The sequence below is a fragment of the Colletotrichum spaethianum genome (genome assembly GCF_022836535.1).
Source record: "Colletotrichum spaethianum MAFF 239500 DNA, contig34, whole genome shotgun sequence".
NCBI lineage: Eukaryota > Fungi > Ascomycota > Sordariomycetes > Glomerellales > Glomerellaceae > Colletotrichum > Colletotrichum spaethianum.
Window position 1 is genome coordinate 306862 of NW_026054804.1, and position 17302 is coordinate 324163.

General features: G+C 55.7%; 6 protein-coding genes across 6 annotated transcripts; 1 reads left to right on the top strand and 5 right to left on the bottom strand.

Annotated features, from left to right (window-relative positions):
* Nucleotides 1-2643: 2643 nt before the first annotated feature.
* On the top strand, nt 2644-3120 carry ColSpa_10289 (uncharacterized protein; the record flags this gene model as incomplete). The annotated part of the gene is made up of 1 exon (XM_049276501.1): nt 2644-3120. One exon carries the CDS (start codon nt 2644-2646, stop codon nt 3118-3120), a length of 477 nt encoding a protein of 158 aa, XP_049132458.1.
* A 1515-nt stretch (nt 3121-4635) lies between these two features.
* On the bottom strand, nt 4636-5478 carry ColSpa_10290 (uncharacterized protein; the record flags this gene model as incomplete). Its single annotated transcript, XM_049276502.1, has 3 exons — nt 4636-4875; nt 4954-5358; nt 5428-5478. 3 exons carry the CDS (start codon nt 5476-5478, stop codon nt 4636-4638), a joined length of 696 nt encoding a protein of 231 aa, XP_049132459.1.
* A 1377-nt stretch (nt 5479-6855) lies between these two features.
* Nucleotides 6856-7665, bottom strand: ColSpa_10291 (uncharacterized protein; the record flags this gene model as incomplete). Its single annotated transcript, XM_049276503.1, has 2 exons — nt 6856-7108; nt 7268-7665. The coding sequence occupies 2 exons, from the start codon at nt 7663-7665 to the stop codon at nt 6856-6858; spliced, it is 651 nt and encodes a 216-aa protein (XP_049132460.1).
* Nucleotides 7666-8735: 1070 nt separating this feature from the next.
* On the bottom strand, nt 8736-10726 carry ColSpa_10292 (peroxisomal membrane protein PEX30; the record flags this gene model as incomplete). The annotated part of the gene is made up of 3 exons (XM_049276504.1): nt 8736-9272; nt 9327-10460; nt 10553-10726. 3 exons carry the CDS (start codon nt 10724-10726, stop codon nt 8736-8738), a joined length of 1845 nt encoding a protein of 614 aa, XP_049132461.1.
* A 2357-nt stretch (nt 10727-13083) lies between these two features.
* ColSpa_10293 (uncharacterized protein) lies at nt 13084-15939 on the bottom strand (the record flags this gene model as incomplete). Its single annotated transcript, XM_049276505.1, has 2 exons — nt 13084-14635; nt 14909-15939. The coding sequence occupies 2 exons, from the start codon at nt 15937-15939 to the stop codon at nt 13084-13086; spliced, it is 2583 nt and encodes an 860-aa protein (XP_049132462.1).
* Nucleotides 15940-16426: 487 nt separating this feature from the next.
* On the bottom strand, nt 16427-17025 carry ColSpa_10294 (uncharacterized protein; the record flags this gene model as incomplete). The annotated part of the gene is given in 2 exon segments (XM_049276506.1): nt 16427-16632; nt 16647-17025. The coding sequence occupies 2 exon segments, from the start codon at nt 17023-17025 to the stop codon at nt 16427-16429; spliced, it is 585 nt and encodes a 194-aa protein (XP_049132463.1).
* Nucleotides 17026-17302: the final 277 nt, after the last annotated feature.

A 17302-nucleotide genomic window follows, 5' to 3' on the forward strand; every position in this document is an offset into this window, starting at 1 on the left:
TGGACTTGATGTGGAAGAAGCTTGTACATTAGGGTTCTTATAAAGACTATGCAGACACCAGTTTCAATGGTTTGATGGTGGAGCTCATATAAGTGTTTGTATGTCACGAAGCCTCAAGCGCCTTGTAGGTATCTCCCACAAAGACAAGTCTCCAAACTGTTCTCGAACCAGGTTGCTCCTCAGCAGAAAGCATGCTGGTCTGCCGCCAGTCCAACCATTATTCAAACTCATTGGGATTCTTCGATGAACGGAGACCGTCTGTGGCGCCGGAAGCCCGTTTTAGCCATCCAGACACCTCGACTTGAAATCAGCAAGTCTTCCCGCTGTTGATACGTCACGAAAAACCAGGCCCAATATGTCTCTAAACTTTGAAAACTTAGAAGAAAGAAGATAATTATCGAATTACTCTTCTTCGCCTTGATATTCTATGGGAACTCAGCATTGACTGACTATTTACAGTTTTTGGTTGAAGGCAGGTAAGATAATCTTTTTTGCTTCAACTATAACTCTCTCTCTCTCTCTGTGCGAGTCGCCGCTGTTATATACGACGAGTCACAGTCCAGCAGTCTATTCATCCTTGGCTCCCAGAACAGCACTATCACCAGGCAAGACATTTAGTCTGAAGCAATGATGCAACTGAGCGGCATCCTAAATAAAACAACAACGGCAGTAGCCGACCAATTACTTAGTGTTCCAGTAATCACAATATTAATTTGGCTAGTGTCGGGAGCCTTCGTCTGGATCCATTGTACCTAGTGCTTCTGTCAAGTGTTGGCTTCAAGGCGTACTCCAATTTAAAAGGCTCGCGCGTCGAGAATGATTAAGGAAAATGAACGATTCAATAATCGCGAAAGCATCTTGGTAACCAAGCAGACGTGGCGGGCTGCTAAATAAGCCACAAGTCAATACAATGGCGGCGAATGACGTTCCGTACCATTGTTTCGAACAAGCATTTAGGATCCTTGAGGATCATCTCCCGCTTACTATCCGGCGTTATACCTAGCTGCATTAGTTGGGACGATTTTCTAGCGAGTGGCGGGTAAAGTCTAGGCAGCCATTAAAACATGTCTCGCAGCAGGAAGGCTAGAAAGGTCAAACAGCGCATGGAAGATCCACCCTAACTTGGAATAGTGCTTACTCTAGAAGTGCGCAGTTAAGCAATGATTTGGTCTGATAACACGAGGGATTTGGATAGCTGTCGAATCTAAAAAGGGAACCAGCCCCCTGTTCCTGAGTTTCTAACGCAGAGGCTGAAAGGACGAACTTCGGAGCCGGTAGACAAACCACTGCCCGACCGCTACCCGCTACCTCACAGCTGACGGTACCTTCACCCAAACACCGTCGCGATGGATCGCCGAGACCAGAATGTCGATGTGCGACCAATCCGGCGAAAACCAGTGTCCTCGTATATTCAACCGCTTGCTTACGATGAAGCACTGCTTCTTTCATCCGCTCAACCTAACGTCTACACCTGGGACCCCGAGCGCGAACCGACGCGCCCGCCTGGCGAACCACAAAACACTGAGCCATGGAGAGATGTCCAGTCCAAGGCAACCTTTGCGAGTGGCGAAACTGAATACGAGCTAGTCAAGAATTTAAGCACCGATCAGACGAACCAAAGAACCGCACGACAGCCCCCCCGAAGAAGACTGCATTTACTTCGAGGGTGGTCGCAGGAGATTGCGTGGTGCATAATCAGCATCGTGTGCGTTGTCGTACTCGTAACTGTGCTCAAGTCCTACGACAACAAGCCGCTTCCAAATTGGCCACTCGGCCTCACTCTCAACACTGTAGTCGCGTTCATTTCCACATTCTGTCGTACTTCGTTTGTGCTTCCAGTGGTGGAAAGTCTTTCGCAGTACAAGTGGAATTGGTATAAATCGCCGAGGCCTCTTAAAGATTTCAAAATTTTCGACGAAGCAAGCCGTGGACCATGGGGCAGCTTAAAGCTGTTGTTCGCTACTAAGGGCAGGTGGGTGATGAACCTAGATCACGGAGTCCATGTCCCCCAACGGCGTTCATACTCACGATGAAGTAGACTTGTAGGGATTTTATCGGCGGTGATTCTTGTCTCAGGGATCGCAACATCAACTCTAACACAGTCTGTTGTCACGTACCCAACCCGCACTATTCAGCTTCCGGGAAATGATAGTGCTCTAACCCTGAAAAATGATGGATACTTCTGGGCAACTGCCAACTCGAACGCTATGAGTAGGCTTCTGTCAGTACAGATGTTCGCGGTCATGAGGCTTACAACTATATGCAGGAGATATCATGTTCCCGATAAACCAGATTATCCCACGAAGTCTCTACACGCCACCCGAAGAGGCCATGCCCTATCACCAAGCTAGTTGCCTAACAAGCAACTGCACATGGACGCCGTTCACATCGCTTGCTGTCTGTGTAGATTTGAAGAGTAAGTCGGAAACGGATTAGCCTTGTTTTTCGCAACACAGTGATTATCATGAACTGACTTGTTGAACCAGACGTAACGGACATGCTTACATCTGACGGAGATCCGATTAAGATGGGCACCAACTCTACACTTCCCAATGGTTTGACTCTCTTCAGCGATCATCATATGGGTATGCAAACTTGAACATCTCCACTGGCCCAAGTTTGTCCTACAATGATACCGACATCATGACGGCCAAGCTTTTCAACTTCTTCGTGCTGTACGGGCCCCGCCTACGCGCCACAGAAATCATGCTTCATTGGTGCGTCAACACGTATAACGTCAACGTCAAAGAAAACGTTCCCGTCACGGAAAGAATAGCGTCGCATACAATTCCATCAGTCGGAGAGGTCTTCGTTGAGGACTTCAACATGACAATTAACGGAACTTACTTTACATCCCCAGACAGCCCCGGCAAGAAGTACGTTGCGGACGGATTCGGACCGGGGGCAATCGCCTCGGCTCTTGATTCAACGTTGATAGGGACTTACATCGATACCGGAGGGTACGAATTCCAAAACGGAAGCCAGATATACGGCACAGCACTTTCAAGAGCTAGTATTGGGATCAATAGCGCGAACGAATCCCAGAAGCTTGACGACGAACAATTCGCAACCTTGCGTAACCTCACGGAAAACATTGCCAGTGGTATTACAAACGCGTAAGCTTTGACCTCTGCATAGAGTCGTTCTCATAGCTCGACTAACACTGTGTAGGCTATTGACCACAAATGTCAGTGGAAGTGCTTTGCAGGAAGAGCGGTATGTGTCAATCCGGTGGCCTTGGTTGACACTACTAGCGGCGCAAGTCGGCCTTTCTATCTTGACTCTTGTCATAATTATGATAGAAACAGCCGGTCTTGATATCGATATTGTTAAGGGTTCGCCTTTACCTGCTCTTCTGGCTGTAGATCCAACCGAGAAGAACGCATTGTTCAGCGATTGTTCCGAAGAAACAAACAAGCTGCCTCATCTTAAGGCATTTGGTATTGTTGGTGGACTACGAAGGGATGGAGAAAACTGGGTTCTACAGCACGTGAAGAGATAGTGATGTCGGCAGGCGCTGCTACGTTGAGTGGCTGTTCGCCAAAATTCCACCGGAATGGCTTGACGTAGCTTTCGTATCTACTACCAAAAGAGCGTTTCATACTACACAAAGAGAGAAAGAAAAGTACCTGAATTCAACGCTCGCAACATTTAGTGATTAATCATACCGTAAAGAATGACTGTCATGACAATCACTCCCAAAAGAGCGGTTATCGTTTCGACATTAGGCATATTTTGCATATCTAGCCCCGCAGAAGGTCGATTTAACAAGCTGAGCTATTCCACCATAAAGTCCGCGAATGTTCTTGCGAGCTGCAGTCGATAACTGTTTTTGCATTGGTAGCCGAATGCATTCGATGATGACCAGTTCTTCTCGGCTATCCTTGGGAATTCTTGACTTCGCCAAGCTATTGGAATGCCGAATTCTCAGTAAAGGCACAAGGACTAATGTTCTGAGTCGATAGACTGCTGAGAGACAGTGGTTTATCGACGTTGAACAAGCGATGATGGCAATACAACCCCGGTTGACATGTCTAATGCATATGGCCAATGATAACTCGAGTTTTCAAGTTGCCTCTAGGCAGCAGCCAACTATTGGCGGGGTCATTCGTATGATTGACTCCGACAACCCAGCCTAGTTGATCAAAGCCAACGCTAACCGCACCCGCCTCTCCGTTTGTATATTCCGCTTGCTCGAAACACCTGTCGACTGCATGATGACAATGCACTTTGTTGCTCTACCAGTTGAGTTGCTTCAGCAGATCATCAAAGACACTATTCCAGAGGCGATTGATTATGTTGCCCTCACATGCCGAGCCCTGTACGGCGCAAGTCGCATCTACCTCCCCCAACATGAAGTAGCTTCGATAATAAGGGTAAGTAGATCGAAATAGGGAAAGCAGAAGAGAAGGTAAAGGTAAAAGGGGCAGCTTTCAGCTTCACAACAACAATAGACCCAGCTAAATGTTCTCAGCTTGTCCGCGCCTCACTCTTAGCATCAATTCATGACACGTTTAAAGCGTTTAAGGTCTCAGTAGGCTGATGAATGGCAGCGAACAGCTAAGGGGTCTTGATTCGGCTGCATAGCTACTGAGAAACTACACACCTAAATGACTGTGCCACACGCTGCTCATCTCAATCCCGTTTTACCCTCAAAAACCTGCCCAGCCCTCCGCTGTTGATATCGATGCCGGCATTGTCGCAGCTCTCACCGCCGCGAACGACGACGTTCCAATTGTCCTTGTGGTATGCCTGCCCGCTGACCGTCATGCCTTCACCCTGGTTCGCGTCCAGCTTGTCCTGGCACTTGTCCAACACGCGCTGGGCGCCGTCGGCAATGTCCTTGAAGGACCCGAGCTCCTTGGGGCTTTGGGCCTGCCAAGCCGGACGCAAGTTAGCCGTTTCCCAGAACAATCTCCAGGGAAAAGGAGAAAGAAAAGAAAGAACACTCACATCATTGCAGAACCAGATCCCCGTGTTGTCCCGGCAGCTCACACGCCCACAGTTGCCCGGCCCGGCCCCGTTCTGCGGACGCCCCTGCACCGTCTTGAGCTGGTCGATGCTCACGTGCACCGCCGACCGGTTCCCCTCGCGGAAGTTGTGGCACAGCGTGCTCGTGTCGTCGCCGAACGCGGCGCGTCTCCCGATGGGCGTAATCGCAATCTTGCCAAACTGCTCGTCGACGTCGAAGCTCGGCTTCATGTCCAGCATCTGCGCGGCGACCTCCTCGACCGTGCCGCGAACGGAGATGGTCTTGCCGCTGCCGTCGGGCGAGGGGACCTCCCACCGCGGGATGAAGATGCCGTAGCCTTGGATCGGGGCACCGGGGCTTGGGGCGTCGCGGCCAAAGGCCCAGGTCTGGAGGGCGGGTCAGTGCCGGATCTGCCGCCCACGGAACGTGATACGCGTGAGACAAAAGAGGCTTACCGCGGTGGCCATAAAGACCAGTGGGAACGTAGTACAGCGGGAGAAAAACATGGCGTAAGTCGTGTCAAGTCTCGAAATAGTCGGCAGCACAGAATCGCATACAGCGTACACCGCCTCCACAACCTAGCGTGGGAGGCCGCGAAGAAAGCGGGTTGGCTGTCATTTATACCAGAGAGGGGTAAAGAGTCGTGCTGGAAGGCAGGCCATTGCCCGTTATGCCTCTTTTAACTTTGAATCAGACGGTCTCATCAGACGAAAGTTTGGTGCAGCAGGCTTTCATGCGGTGTCCAGAGTCCCCTCACCACCATGGAGAGTTCATGATGGACAGTACTTGCTGATTGGGCTTGGACAGCTGAGCTCGGCCAGTCAGGGCTGGAGAGGAGGCAACCAACAGACCGTTGCGCGCTGGTCTCTCGTCCTTGGCTGCCTGCGCCAAGAAAGGCTCACGATTGATTTGAAGGTTATCGTGGAATGAAGGACCTGAAATCGTAACGGCACTTCAAATCGTGTGTAGGTCTGTGCTCTTCTCGCATCTTGTCGTTGAGCTGGGGTGATGAGTGGGGCGAGGAGACAGGATCACGCCGGGTTGACATGGGTGCTTCCAATAATCCAACATGACGATGGAGTCAACCAGGCCTCTTCAAACTTGTGCAGCTGTGCTGCGCCGATGCAGCAACACTCATGAAGCACCGCGTTGGGTACAGTCGGCGAGAGTAAACAGTTCGGGAACACCGGTTAGAATTCAACGTTCCGTTTCATATCCTACTCGACGACCTTGTTCCTGCTTCCGACGCAGGGACCACGCACCCCATGCGTCTTTGGCAAGCGCAAGAGTCAAAATAAAGTTGAAGATCCCGGGGGTCCCGGTCGCCCCGCTCCGGAAACGGCACCGGAAGACGAGACTACAGCAAACGGGTACCAAGCGCCTTGCGGCGAACCAACCACTGTGCTTCCGGGAAAACGGTGGGAATAGTCTACATGTACGGCAATGCAGCGTGCGCACAAATGCCGCGAGAGCGCAACAAACGGGGCAGAAGGGGCACACTAGCGCGCAAAAGGGTATCGAAATCAGGCAAGACGCCCAGGTATAAACACCATCATAAAATCATCACCGTCGTCATGACCTCGGCACAAGCCCATCAAAGGTCGCCGACGACACCCTCATAGGCCTCGTCCACCGTCGCGAGCCCACCCGTCGTCGTGCCGTAGCCCCTGTCGCTCCTCTTCCCCATCCTCCGCATCGTCTGCTGTTGCTGTTGCTGCTGCTGCTGCTTCTCCCGCTTGTCGCCGCTGTACCACTGAAACATGGCGCACCAGAAGCCGATGAAGAAGAGGAACCTGCAGGTCGTCAGTCACGTCACCGAACCCCGGACCCCCATCGAACCACAAAGGACTTAAGAGAAGAAAAAGCCGGAAAAAGACGGCGACTCACCACATCTTGACGGCCAACCCGACGACGACCCTGACCCCCTTGCCCTCCTCCTCCCCCTCACCGCGCCTCCTCTTCCCCTCACCCACGCCAGCGCACACCACCACGGCGCAAAAGGTCGCCAGTACCAGCCCGGCGGCCTGGAACCCCAAGTCCCCCACGCGCCCGCAACACCCGACCCCGCGGAGCAGGGCGGCCGAGAAGGACACGCTGAAGAGAATCATCAGGGCCGGGGACGCGAACTCGGAGAGCCTGCGTCGCCAGTCAGTGACCACGTCTCCAAAATCAGGGACAAGGGGGGACAAAAAAATCAAGACCCCCCCCCTCCCCCTCACAGGAGGTGTGTCGTCAACATGCAGTCATGGACCGGCTGCAGGGAAGTGAAAAGAAACATGTGAACGCTGGACTCACCAGTTCCACACGGCATAATCGCCGCCGTTGTACACCATGTAGATGATCCACCCCTCGACAGCGCCGACAAGGAGACACTGGGATGCGAGCAGGATCCACCACGCGACGCTCTCCAGGCCCCCTGCCCTCATCTCCTTCCCGCGACCTGCTGCTGCTGCTGCCGCTGCGGCTTGTGCATCGCCGCTCCCTCGGCTCGCTCCCCTGTGATGCTGGCGCAGCAGCCACTTGCTCTCTCCGTGACCGCTGCCGTCGGCGGCCTCGACGTCGTATTCCTCGACCGTAATCAGGGGAAGATGGCCCTTGGACAGCGGGCTCCACGTCGCCTTCTCGTCCTTCGGTAGGGGACTGCCCGCGCGTGCGACGATCGCCAGCAGGGCGAGGCGGGACGCGGCTTCCATCGGCTCTGATTGGGCCTCGGCTCGGGGCGATGCGTAGTACTGTAAGCGTGCGTTGGTGCGTTACGGGGGATGGACGTTAATCGAAACGTGCTGCTCGTAGGCGATGCGATGGCCTCGCTGTGTAGACATGAAGAGTCGCCGGAGAGCTGCTTGAAAACGTGGATAAGGGGTGAAGAGGTGGGAAAAGAAGAATGTTTGAAATCTGGGAAAATCAAAGGGATAAGGCAATCGGGGCGAAGGGAACAGAAACGGAGGGACAAGAAAAAAAACCCCGAAAAAGAAAAGAATCAGGAGTGACACCTGGGAGAGACATGTCCCTGAATACCTAATACATACCCCATCAGGCACCACCGACATTGGGCCGTGTCACTACTGACAGACAGACTGACTAACCATGATACACACACACGGCAAAGGGGGAGACGAAACCAGGACAAAAAAAAAACAAAAAAAACCACCAAAAAATCCCGACAGGCGACGGACCAGCTGACCCCGTCACCATTCCGTCGCACCTGAGCCATCCCGTCCCATCCTATCCCCGTCCCATCCCCCAATCCATCTCACATCACTCCCCATCCTTCTCATCCGCCCCTCCACTCACCCATCAGCCCTTTCTCAGCTCTCACACTCACTTCCCCCATCCGCACCCCCGTCAGTCTCTCTGCTCAGCAGGCCCGGTGCCCCGGACTCCAGCCCCCGCGTGCCCCGTGTTCTCCAATGCCCAGCCCGTTCGCGCACCACTCATGCCGTGCACACTTGGTCACACCCGATTTTGGTCACAATCGAGGCCTGGAACTCGAACTCACAAAAAGTGACAAAAGCAGCAGGCCACTGTGTCTTGAACACGTACGCACGCTTGGATTCGCATTTACCCGTCCCCGTACCTGGGTAGCTGGACCCCAACGTTCCCACCTCAAATCATACACTGCACGGTTCGTGTCATACTCTACAGCCAACAACGCCGTTCCATGCCCAGCCGTGCCGTTCCAATGGAATCAATCAGGACATCGTCGTAAACCGCCCACCCCAAATGAGACAAGGAGAGGAAAAGATGGCCCCGTGACGCCGCTTCACTCCAGGTTCATCCTCGCCTCGTCGCCAATCCCCCACTGCCCGCCGTCCTTGCCCTGTAATGCAAGGTTGAGCTTTAGCCCTAGCGCCGACGCCTCCTCTTCGCTCTTGGCCTCGCTCGCCCTGCGGCTGCGGTCCTGCTCCTTGTCGGCTTTGCTGGCCACGCTCTTGTCCGTGACTTTTCTCCTCAGCGATGGCGCCTTGAAGAACGACCGCCCGCCGGAGCTGGTCGACAGCGTCGACGCCGCATCGTCCTTTTCTCTTTCTAGGTCCTTATCTGATAGGGTCAGGTCTTGTGCAGAGTGTGTTGGGGACACCATCTTTTCTTCGAGCGTGCTGTACCTCTGCGTCGTCAGGGCGGGCCCCGGAGGGTTCGTCGTCGGCGACCCGGGCTGCGGAGGGTTCGGCGCTTGTGACGCATCGAGCTCGTGTGCCATTTCGTCTTCCGACACCTCCACCAGCTCCGCGTCGCGGTACCACTTCCTGCGCCGGGTCCATCGGCCCCATCCGTCGGTACCGCGGCGGCCGTTTTGCCACTATGACACGTTAATCGCCGGTGCAAGTCACTGCTCTCACCTCACGCAACTCACCTTGTTGTCGTAGTAGATCCAGCCGTTCTTCCCAGCCTCCCCGTCGTAGTCGACTGGTTCAGTCCCGTCATCGGGGACCCCGTCGACCCTCCATTTGCTACCGTCAACCCACCGCCAGCGCATGTTACTCCCGTCCTCGACCTCGGGCAGCTCGAACGTGTCGCGCGACGGCACGGGGTTGTTGTGCTCGTCAGTCCAGGCGGACCGTTCATAGGCAAACATGCTCTGGGTCCAGCCGAGCCCCACCCAGCGTCGCTGGTTCTCGTAGATGATGAAGGTGAACTTGACCCCCGCATCCTTGCTTGTGGCGTTGTTGCCGTGCTTGTGGGATTGCCTCCGCAGCGCCTTGGTAAGCTCGGACGCGGAGGGGCGCTTGGCCTGAACCTTGCCACCCTCTGCCTCGGCAGTTATCTCTACGGGTACGGCCTTGACCGGCTTCTCAAACGTGAGACCGGTGACCAGGGCCGCCGTCTTCCGGACCGTTGCACTGCGCCACAGGAGGGTCCGGGCGACCCGCATAACCCTGGCGTGCCATGTCAGCACCAGCGTGCCGAACAGCAGAGCTACCCTCCGGGTCGTGATGATGCGTAGCGGCGGCAGTGTCAGGGCTGCCCAGAACGGAGTGCAGAACAGTATCCGCACGAACAACGTTGTCAGGGCCGGTCGTGTCGTGGCCGACGTCGGCGTCCGCTGAGTACTCAGGAAGTCGGTCAGCTCGAGGAGCGGCTCAAGCAGGACGTTGCACCGCCCGGTGAACTCCTTCAACGTCTCGACAATCTCGTCCAATGTTTTCTGGTGTCGCGTATTCGTCGCCTCAGACTCGCCCCGGTGATGTCCTTTGGCGGTGTTCGCATTCGCATTACTCCTGGGCGTGCCCTTTTGTCCCTTGCCCACGTTCGCACCTCCAGAGTTCTGGGGCCCCGCGCCGTCCTTGGAAGCCGGCTCGGTCCATCCGCTGCTACTCAGCGGACTAAAACGGCGGCCGTACATGCCCAATATTAAGGTTAGGACGAGGACTATGGGCCCGGCCACTCGCACGACAGTATCACCGTAGAGGACCACAGCCCAGTAGGAGGCGAGCAGCAGGAAGCTCTCCCACGGATCGTCGGTCGTCCATGTCAACAGCCCCACGAGCTTGTTGAGGGGCAGAAGAAAGGGATGCGAGTATGCTAATGCGCGGGTGATTTGCGGCGGGGTGGCCAGCAGGAGGGGGATTTCTGGTGGACAATGATGGTCGACCGGCGGGAGGAGCGGCTCGGGGTCGTCGCAGCGAGGGTGACGGGAGAGAAGGTCGCATAAGTGGGCGGCGCGCCCGAGGGAGTGCCATCGAGGCCGGGAGTCTGGGAGGGATCGGCGAGGGAGTCGGCGTCGGCGCCGCGGTGGGCTTTCGGGGTCGACATATGGACTAGCCAGGGTGTGTCCTGCAGCGGGCGACGGAATGGTTAGTCTGGGGAAAGCCTGAATGACGGCGATGTCGAGCGACAGTTGCAACCGTCAACGAGGCTGACGAGGAGATGTAGTGTGCAGAGAGCATGCCATTTGGTGGGTTATGCGATTGTGTGGATGGGGAAGGTCGGGGGAGAAGAAGAGAGCAGGGAGAGGTGGTTATGACGTGAGGGCTGATGCGTTGAAGGATGCCAAAGCGCAATGCAAAAGACAGCTGGGGGTTGGTCGGGGGTACGTATGGTCTGCTGGTTGGCTGCAGCTGTCCCAAGCTCACTCAGCCCTGGTCCGATCTGGTCTTTCACAACACGCCTCGGCCGCTGCGGAACCATGTGGAGTTGAGGCGAGGTGGGAGCTATGCGTGCCTGCTCCACGATGACGGAAGAGAGGTGGCACCAGGCAGACAGAAGATGGACAGAAGATGGACAGAAGAGAGAGAGAGAGAGAGAGAGAGAAGCAAGGATAAGGACAATGATAAGAATAAGAGGACGTGTTGGGCGACTCAGAAAGAGAGGGTCCGGTCCGGGGAAGAAAGAGAGAGGGAGAAGGAGAGAAGAGAGGACCGTCACTCACAAAGGCAGCCATCAATGTCCGGGATCCTCCACTGCGTCCGCTGATCTTGGATGCCGCTACGGCTGAGTGTGTCGATTCTTCAGAAGGGCCCCCTTCACGCGAATGAGGGGTCTATCTGGCCAGGGGATTTGCAGAGCAGAGTGCCGGGCGAGGGCAGAGAGGGTTTAGAAAAGGAAAAAACAACCAAGTTCCTCTCAACAACCGCAAGCGCATTGGCAGGCCGGATTCGAGTCGGTGGATCGCAGCGTCATCGGTCTCGGTCGGATCGGGGAGAAAGTCAATTTCGCGCTCGCTGTTACTGTTGCTGTTGCTGTCGTTGTGGCTGTCGTCGCCGTCACTGTCGCCCGCGTGTCGCACGTTGGAGTGTCCGTCTCGGCATCGGTCGGCCTGGGCTTGTTCCTTATGCGGTAGGTATTGTCTCGTGGGATAGCTCCAGAGTTCGGTAGGGGTCCTGTCTGTCCGGTGTGTACGCAGACGGATAGACGCGACAGAAGAGAGCAGAAGTAGGTATGTGCCGTGTGCCGTGTGCAGAGAGGGAGAGAGGGAGAGGAAGAGATTAAGAAAAATCAAAAACAGATGATCAAGCTCCGAGAGTAGCTGGGCGCTGGAGAAATGCGACCGAAGAACGACTACGACGACGACGACCGGCGCTGGCAGCTGATGAACGAATTGGCAAGGCAAGTGCGGGACGGACTGGGGAAGCTGCTACCTAGTGTACCTGCCTCCTCCTCCTCCTCCTCCTTCCGGCCTGCCTAGGTTGCCTGGGTTCTGGGGTTCTCGGGTCCCTGGCCGTGCCACGTGAGGAAACTCAAGGTCCGCTCTCCGCTTCTTCCCCCTTCAACCCAGCCACCCACCACCCCCCGTTTAGCGACTGTTCCAGCGCAGAGGGCGGCCCTTTGCCCACTAAACCCCGGCCTGCCCCTCCGCTGTAGGTAATCCCCAGCACTTCGGGCGCGACATCTCACGCCCATCTCACCTCGGGCGCTCGCTCACACTCACTCATTCACTCACACTCCCCGACTCACTCCTCACCTTATCCACGGCAATCACATGCAATTTTCATCGACCTCGAAGCAGCACACAGAGCTCCCCTCCCCCGCCCCCACAAGCTTAGAGCTGCTCCAAGGTATCAATCCCAGCTGCACCGTTCGTCATGCCGCATGGATTAATTACGCTGTAGTTCGGACATGGATCCCAGTGTATGACCAGGTTACACAACAACAGTCCTTCAACCCTTTGCGCTTCGCCTCTATACCTGTTCTCCTACCAAGTCTTTCTGCAACCTTGTCGCAACTGCATCTCTTCTCTACTCTACTATGTAGTAGACGCACCCACCCCACCCACTTTGCTCACCTAATTCAAGGACAATTTATGGTACTCATCTGTATTTAGGGGGCCACCTAACAATGCTCCAAGCGAGCCTATCTTGACGACTAGAAAGAAACGAACCTCCCAAAAGCAAATCCCCCTTGGTCTTTACGATGCACTTGACCGTTCTGAGAACCCTCTCCGAGTTTTCTTGTTCCCTCAAAACGCCTGCTGAGCTCATCCCCGTCGCTCAAAACCTGTTCCGTGTCTTGCGAGAGCCATTCTAGTCCTGCGACCCAGTACACTGACAAAGAAAAGAAAAAAAAAACAAATCCCTCTCCATGGGGCTTCCAACCCTGACCGTGTCCTCGACTCTAGAAAACCCATGAGCACACTCGTAAAGAATCCTCAAGCCCGTACCCCCCCTCCCGCGCTAGCCAATGTGTTCAATGTCGGCGTTCTTGGCCGTCACCCATCGGTAAAACTTGGTCGTCTGCAGTTTCGCTCCCCGGTAGCTGCCCGTGAGATTATTCGCGCTAAACACGAATCGCTGCTCGCCGCCCGTCTTGAGCATCAACCTCACCTCCAACCCCGTCATCTGCGCCGCCTTGACCTGGCTGGGGTTCACCGTGGCCTCGATGCCGTCCGCCTTGTTGGTTCTCGCAACGCTACTGGATTCGTCCTCCAGCACGAACCGCAAGAACTCGCCCTCCTGCGCCCAGTGCTTGTCGTCTTCGTGGAACTCCGCCACGTCGATAGACATGTCCAATTCCTTCTTGCCGCCAAATGCAGGGGAAGCCGCCGCACTTCGGTCGACGCCGGGTGATTGGATCATGGCGGGCGAGATGCGTGGTGACTCCGATGTCCGGACAGCTCGCCACCGTGCATCGTTGGCCAGGGTGGCATGCGTCATTACCCTAGGCGTGCTGTTGCCTGACGAAACGCCGTTGTTGAGTTCCTGGTCTTTCTCGGATAGATTGACCTCTGTCTGCTTGATGGCATCGCCATCGTGGTCGTCGACGGCATTGCTGATGCTCATGCGAGGGTCTGACCGCCGCGGCGTACTCTCAGCGCTGCCTGCGCTACCGGACCTCTGGGGCTGCGTTCCCGGGCTGTTCATGGCCGGCATCTCCTCCTTATTGCTTCGCACCGAGAGAGCCGGCGACGGCTGCTGACTCACATCCTCCTTCCGGCCACTGATGGGGCCGAGAACCGGCTTCTGTGGCAGGGGGTGCCTCCGATTCGCAGGCTGAATTACAGCCACGCCAGACGAGCGAGCATCTTGCATAGGCCCCGACGGCAGAGGTCGACGACCCTCGGTTGGCTTGACTTGAGAGGTTAGTGATGACTGCCTGGTGGCTTTCTCGGAGCCGGTGGCGCCATTGAGCAGATCCGCAACCTGCAATACAGGGCTGATTTGAGAGCCTTCCTTGCCCAAGCTCGGCGACTTGGACGCAGCTTTGATGGCGCTCTGGGCAAGGTTCGCCATTGCCGCATGGCCAAGCCGAGACTCATTATCAACGTGCCTCAGAGCCTTCGCATTGTCCGTGATTGCGCCCTCCCGTGTGTTGAAACCCTGAGTGGGGTTGCCCCTCGAAACTTCCGAAAGCGCTACACGCTCGGCGGCTCCTGACATCGAGTCCGGAGACGCCATGCTCAGGGAAGCGCTGTGGTTGGTTCGAGTCGTCGAGTCGTCAGGCCGAACTGCCTTGACAGCGTCGTTTTCGATCGGAGTAGCAGGGGTTCCAACTGCAATGCTAGGTAGGCCTCCGTTGATGTCCATCGTGTTGGGAGATGCGTCGCTAGTGACACGACCCATTGAAGGAGTTGCCTGGCGAGCGTCCTCCATCGTCACATCCTCCTTGTCGGCGACCGACCTATCCTTCCTGGCAGATAGGCGTGTTCCAGCGGCAGCCCCCAGCCTGCCTGATGGCCAGCCACTTTCCCCCAGCCGTGAAGTAGGGCGCACCTCTTGAGTGCTCCGCCTGAGGGGCTGAGGTGTCGCCAGTCGCTCATCTGCGTCCGCCATTTCGTCGTCCGATCCCTTGCCCTTACGGCTTGTCCTTTCAACATAGTCCTCGTCATCCGAATCATCAACGGGTGGGGGATTGTCGCCAAAGTCGTACATATCTACATCCGGGGTCGAGTCCGAGTCGGATGCCGAGGCAGAAGACGGGACCTTCGCGGGGATGGCTCCTTCCGCACCCGACGAGGCGAGCATGGCCTCGAACGAGTCGTATCCACGAATGTCGGCATACCGTTTTCGTGCTTGGTTTGACGGATGGTCGGGATCCGCTGGTCGGTTCGGGTCATCGAGGACCATGGGCTTCAACAACCACTTAATTCCTAACCAGCCGAGGCGAGTTTTGCCCTTGGACTCAAACCACAGAACGGGAACGTCTCTTTCCAAGATGCGAGCCTCGCCGTCGCCGAAGCCAGGTGCCCATCCAGCGATGCCATCGTCGTTGTATACATAGCAAGCTGGCCTAATTTTCTTGTCGCAGAGCTGCGTTTCGCTCAGCTTCTCTTCCCAACCGCACATCTTGAGGTCTGTCCAGCCGAGGACCATGACTGTGTAAAGCTTGCTGCTCCTCGGCCATTTGGCGTGGTAGAGCTCTCCTGCCTTGGGGCTGAGAATGTACTTCGTCGGCGTCGAGTCTTGCTGCTTTGTCTCCTGCTTGGCCTGTTGCTGTGCCTCTTGCTCCTTCTCATCCTGTTCCTTGACATCTTGTAGCTCAACAACCTGTGCCGTAGTTTGAAATGGTGACTGTGGTACTGAAGGAACCTGTTCGGCAAGCGCATCTACCACGGCCGGGACGCCGCCCGAGTGTCGTTTACCTCCAGATTTCGGCCCGTGTAGCTGATTCAGGGGTTTGTAACCGTTCTCGAAAGCCTGACGCACGCACTCGTTGTTCAACGCGGCAAGCTCTTCAGTGCAGTCCACCACGTGGAACCCAATCGTTTCGACAGCCAGCCTGTGTTCTTTCTTCTGGTGACCGTGCGAAGCGCCGTGGAGGTGCTTGGCTGCGGCAGCAAGAGCATTCTGCTTGAAGTGCACACCGTGCTCATCGCAGCGTAAGATGTAAAACACATCGTCGTACTTGACAATGTTGTGCTTGTATTCCGCCTTACCCTCCTGGTAGACCTCCTTGAAGGTGATTGTACGAGGCGCTATCGAATGGGGACTGTCGATCCTCGCTCGCTTTGAATCCGCGTCTCGAATAGACATCTCACTCGCATCAGACTTTCGCTTGGCCAAACGCTGGATGTCCATAGCCTGTCTCGCCATATCTTCGGGTCGTGGCGTGGGTAGTTGTGACATGCTCCTGGCATTATGTACATGGAATCTGTCATCACGGGAACCCATCGGTGACGCATTGATGGGTGGCAGGGGTACCCGGTTACTGTGCACAGAGTCAGCCGGCTCCAAATGACCACTGCTCGAAACCCTGGCAGTGACGGGCTTGGTTCGTATGGGGCCATAGTGATTGCTTCCAAGCGTGGGAACCTGGACCTGCGAGGGAAGCACCCGAGGTGCGCCATTCGCTCCTGGACTACCGTTGACTGGTCGGTTCTGCTGCTGATAAATAGAAGCCATGTGAGGGGATCCTTGCTGCGGGGCAGGCTGACCGTGATGAGGCCAATTCTGGTTGTGTTGAGTTTGACTCATCTGCTGCTGTGGCTGGCGGCTTTGGTTGTGAAGCTGCTGTTGCGGCATTGGGGAGGAACTCATGTCCCCTGGGCCTGCGTTTGCTGGTCTCGAAAGACCAGATTGGTTAGGCTGCGTAGTGTGTGAAGACATCATAGCACCTTGGGACAGTGGCTGACGTGCTTGCGAGATCGTGTTCGTCATTGAGCTCGAAGGGGAACGACGGGCCAAGATGTCTGATGGCAGTGCGACGCGTCCAGTGGGCGATGTCTGGCTTGACACCGTCACCGAAGGCCGTCCCGATGGCGCCGCACTTGAGGCGTAAGCCGCACTCTGCACATTCTGACCGGAAAAGACTGGGACAGGGAAAACCATGTGATGTTCTCGCAGAGCGTCCTTCTCGCGCCTTGTCCGGTCCTTCTCCTCGTCATCGAATCTATGCTGGCAAGCGGCCCAGCGGTGGGATCGAAGCTCACCCTGGTACTTCTGGATAAGGTCACGGGCCTTTTGAGGGAGACCTGGCAAGTCGGCGTAGCGAGCCTCGTCGTCCAGGTCAGTACATGCGTCACGCTGTTGCTGAAGGAATCTCGATCGAACGGTTTCCTTTTCTGCCTCGAAGCGGGCTTTGATTGCCTCATAATCAGCGAACCAGCGTCTGCGTTCTTGGTCCAGGTCCAGCTGTCCGTTGTGCGACCCATTTGTCACGGGAGCATTTAGATTCGCCATGGCGATGAAAGATGGTGGCGATTGTGAGTCAAGAGCGATGGCTCATCAAGCAGAGTATCTGCCGAGTTCTCCCCGATGTTGAGTGACTGGACTCAGGGTTGTCGACCCATGCCCAAAGTGCCTGACGCCGCGTTAGGAAAAAACACTTTGAAATACACGAGTCTCTACCTCCTACGGGAACAGGATCAAGGTAGCATACCAACTGGTCGGTCCAGAGAACGGTAAGAGCTTCAGCTCGCGTTGGATAGCGCTGAACACGTGTCGTTGATGTATTGAC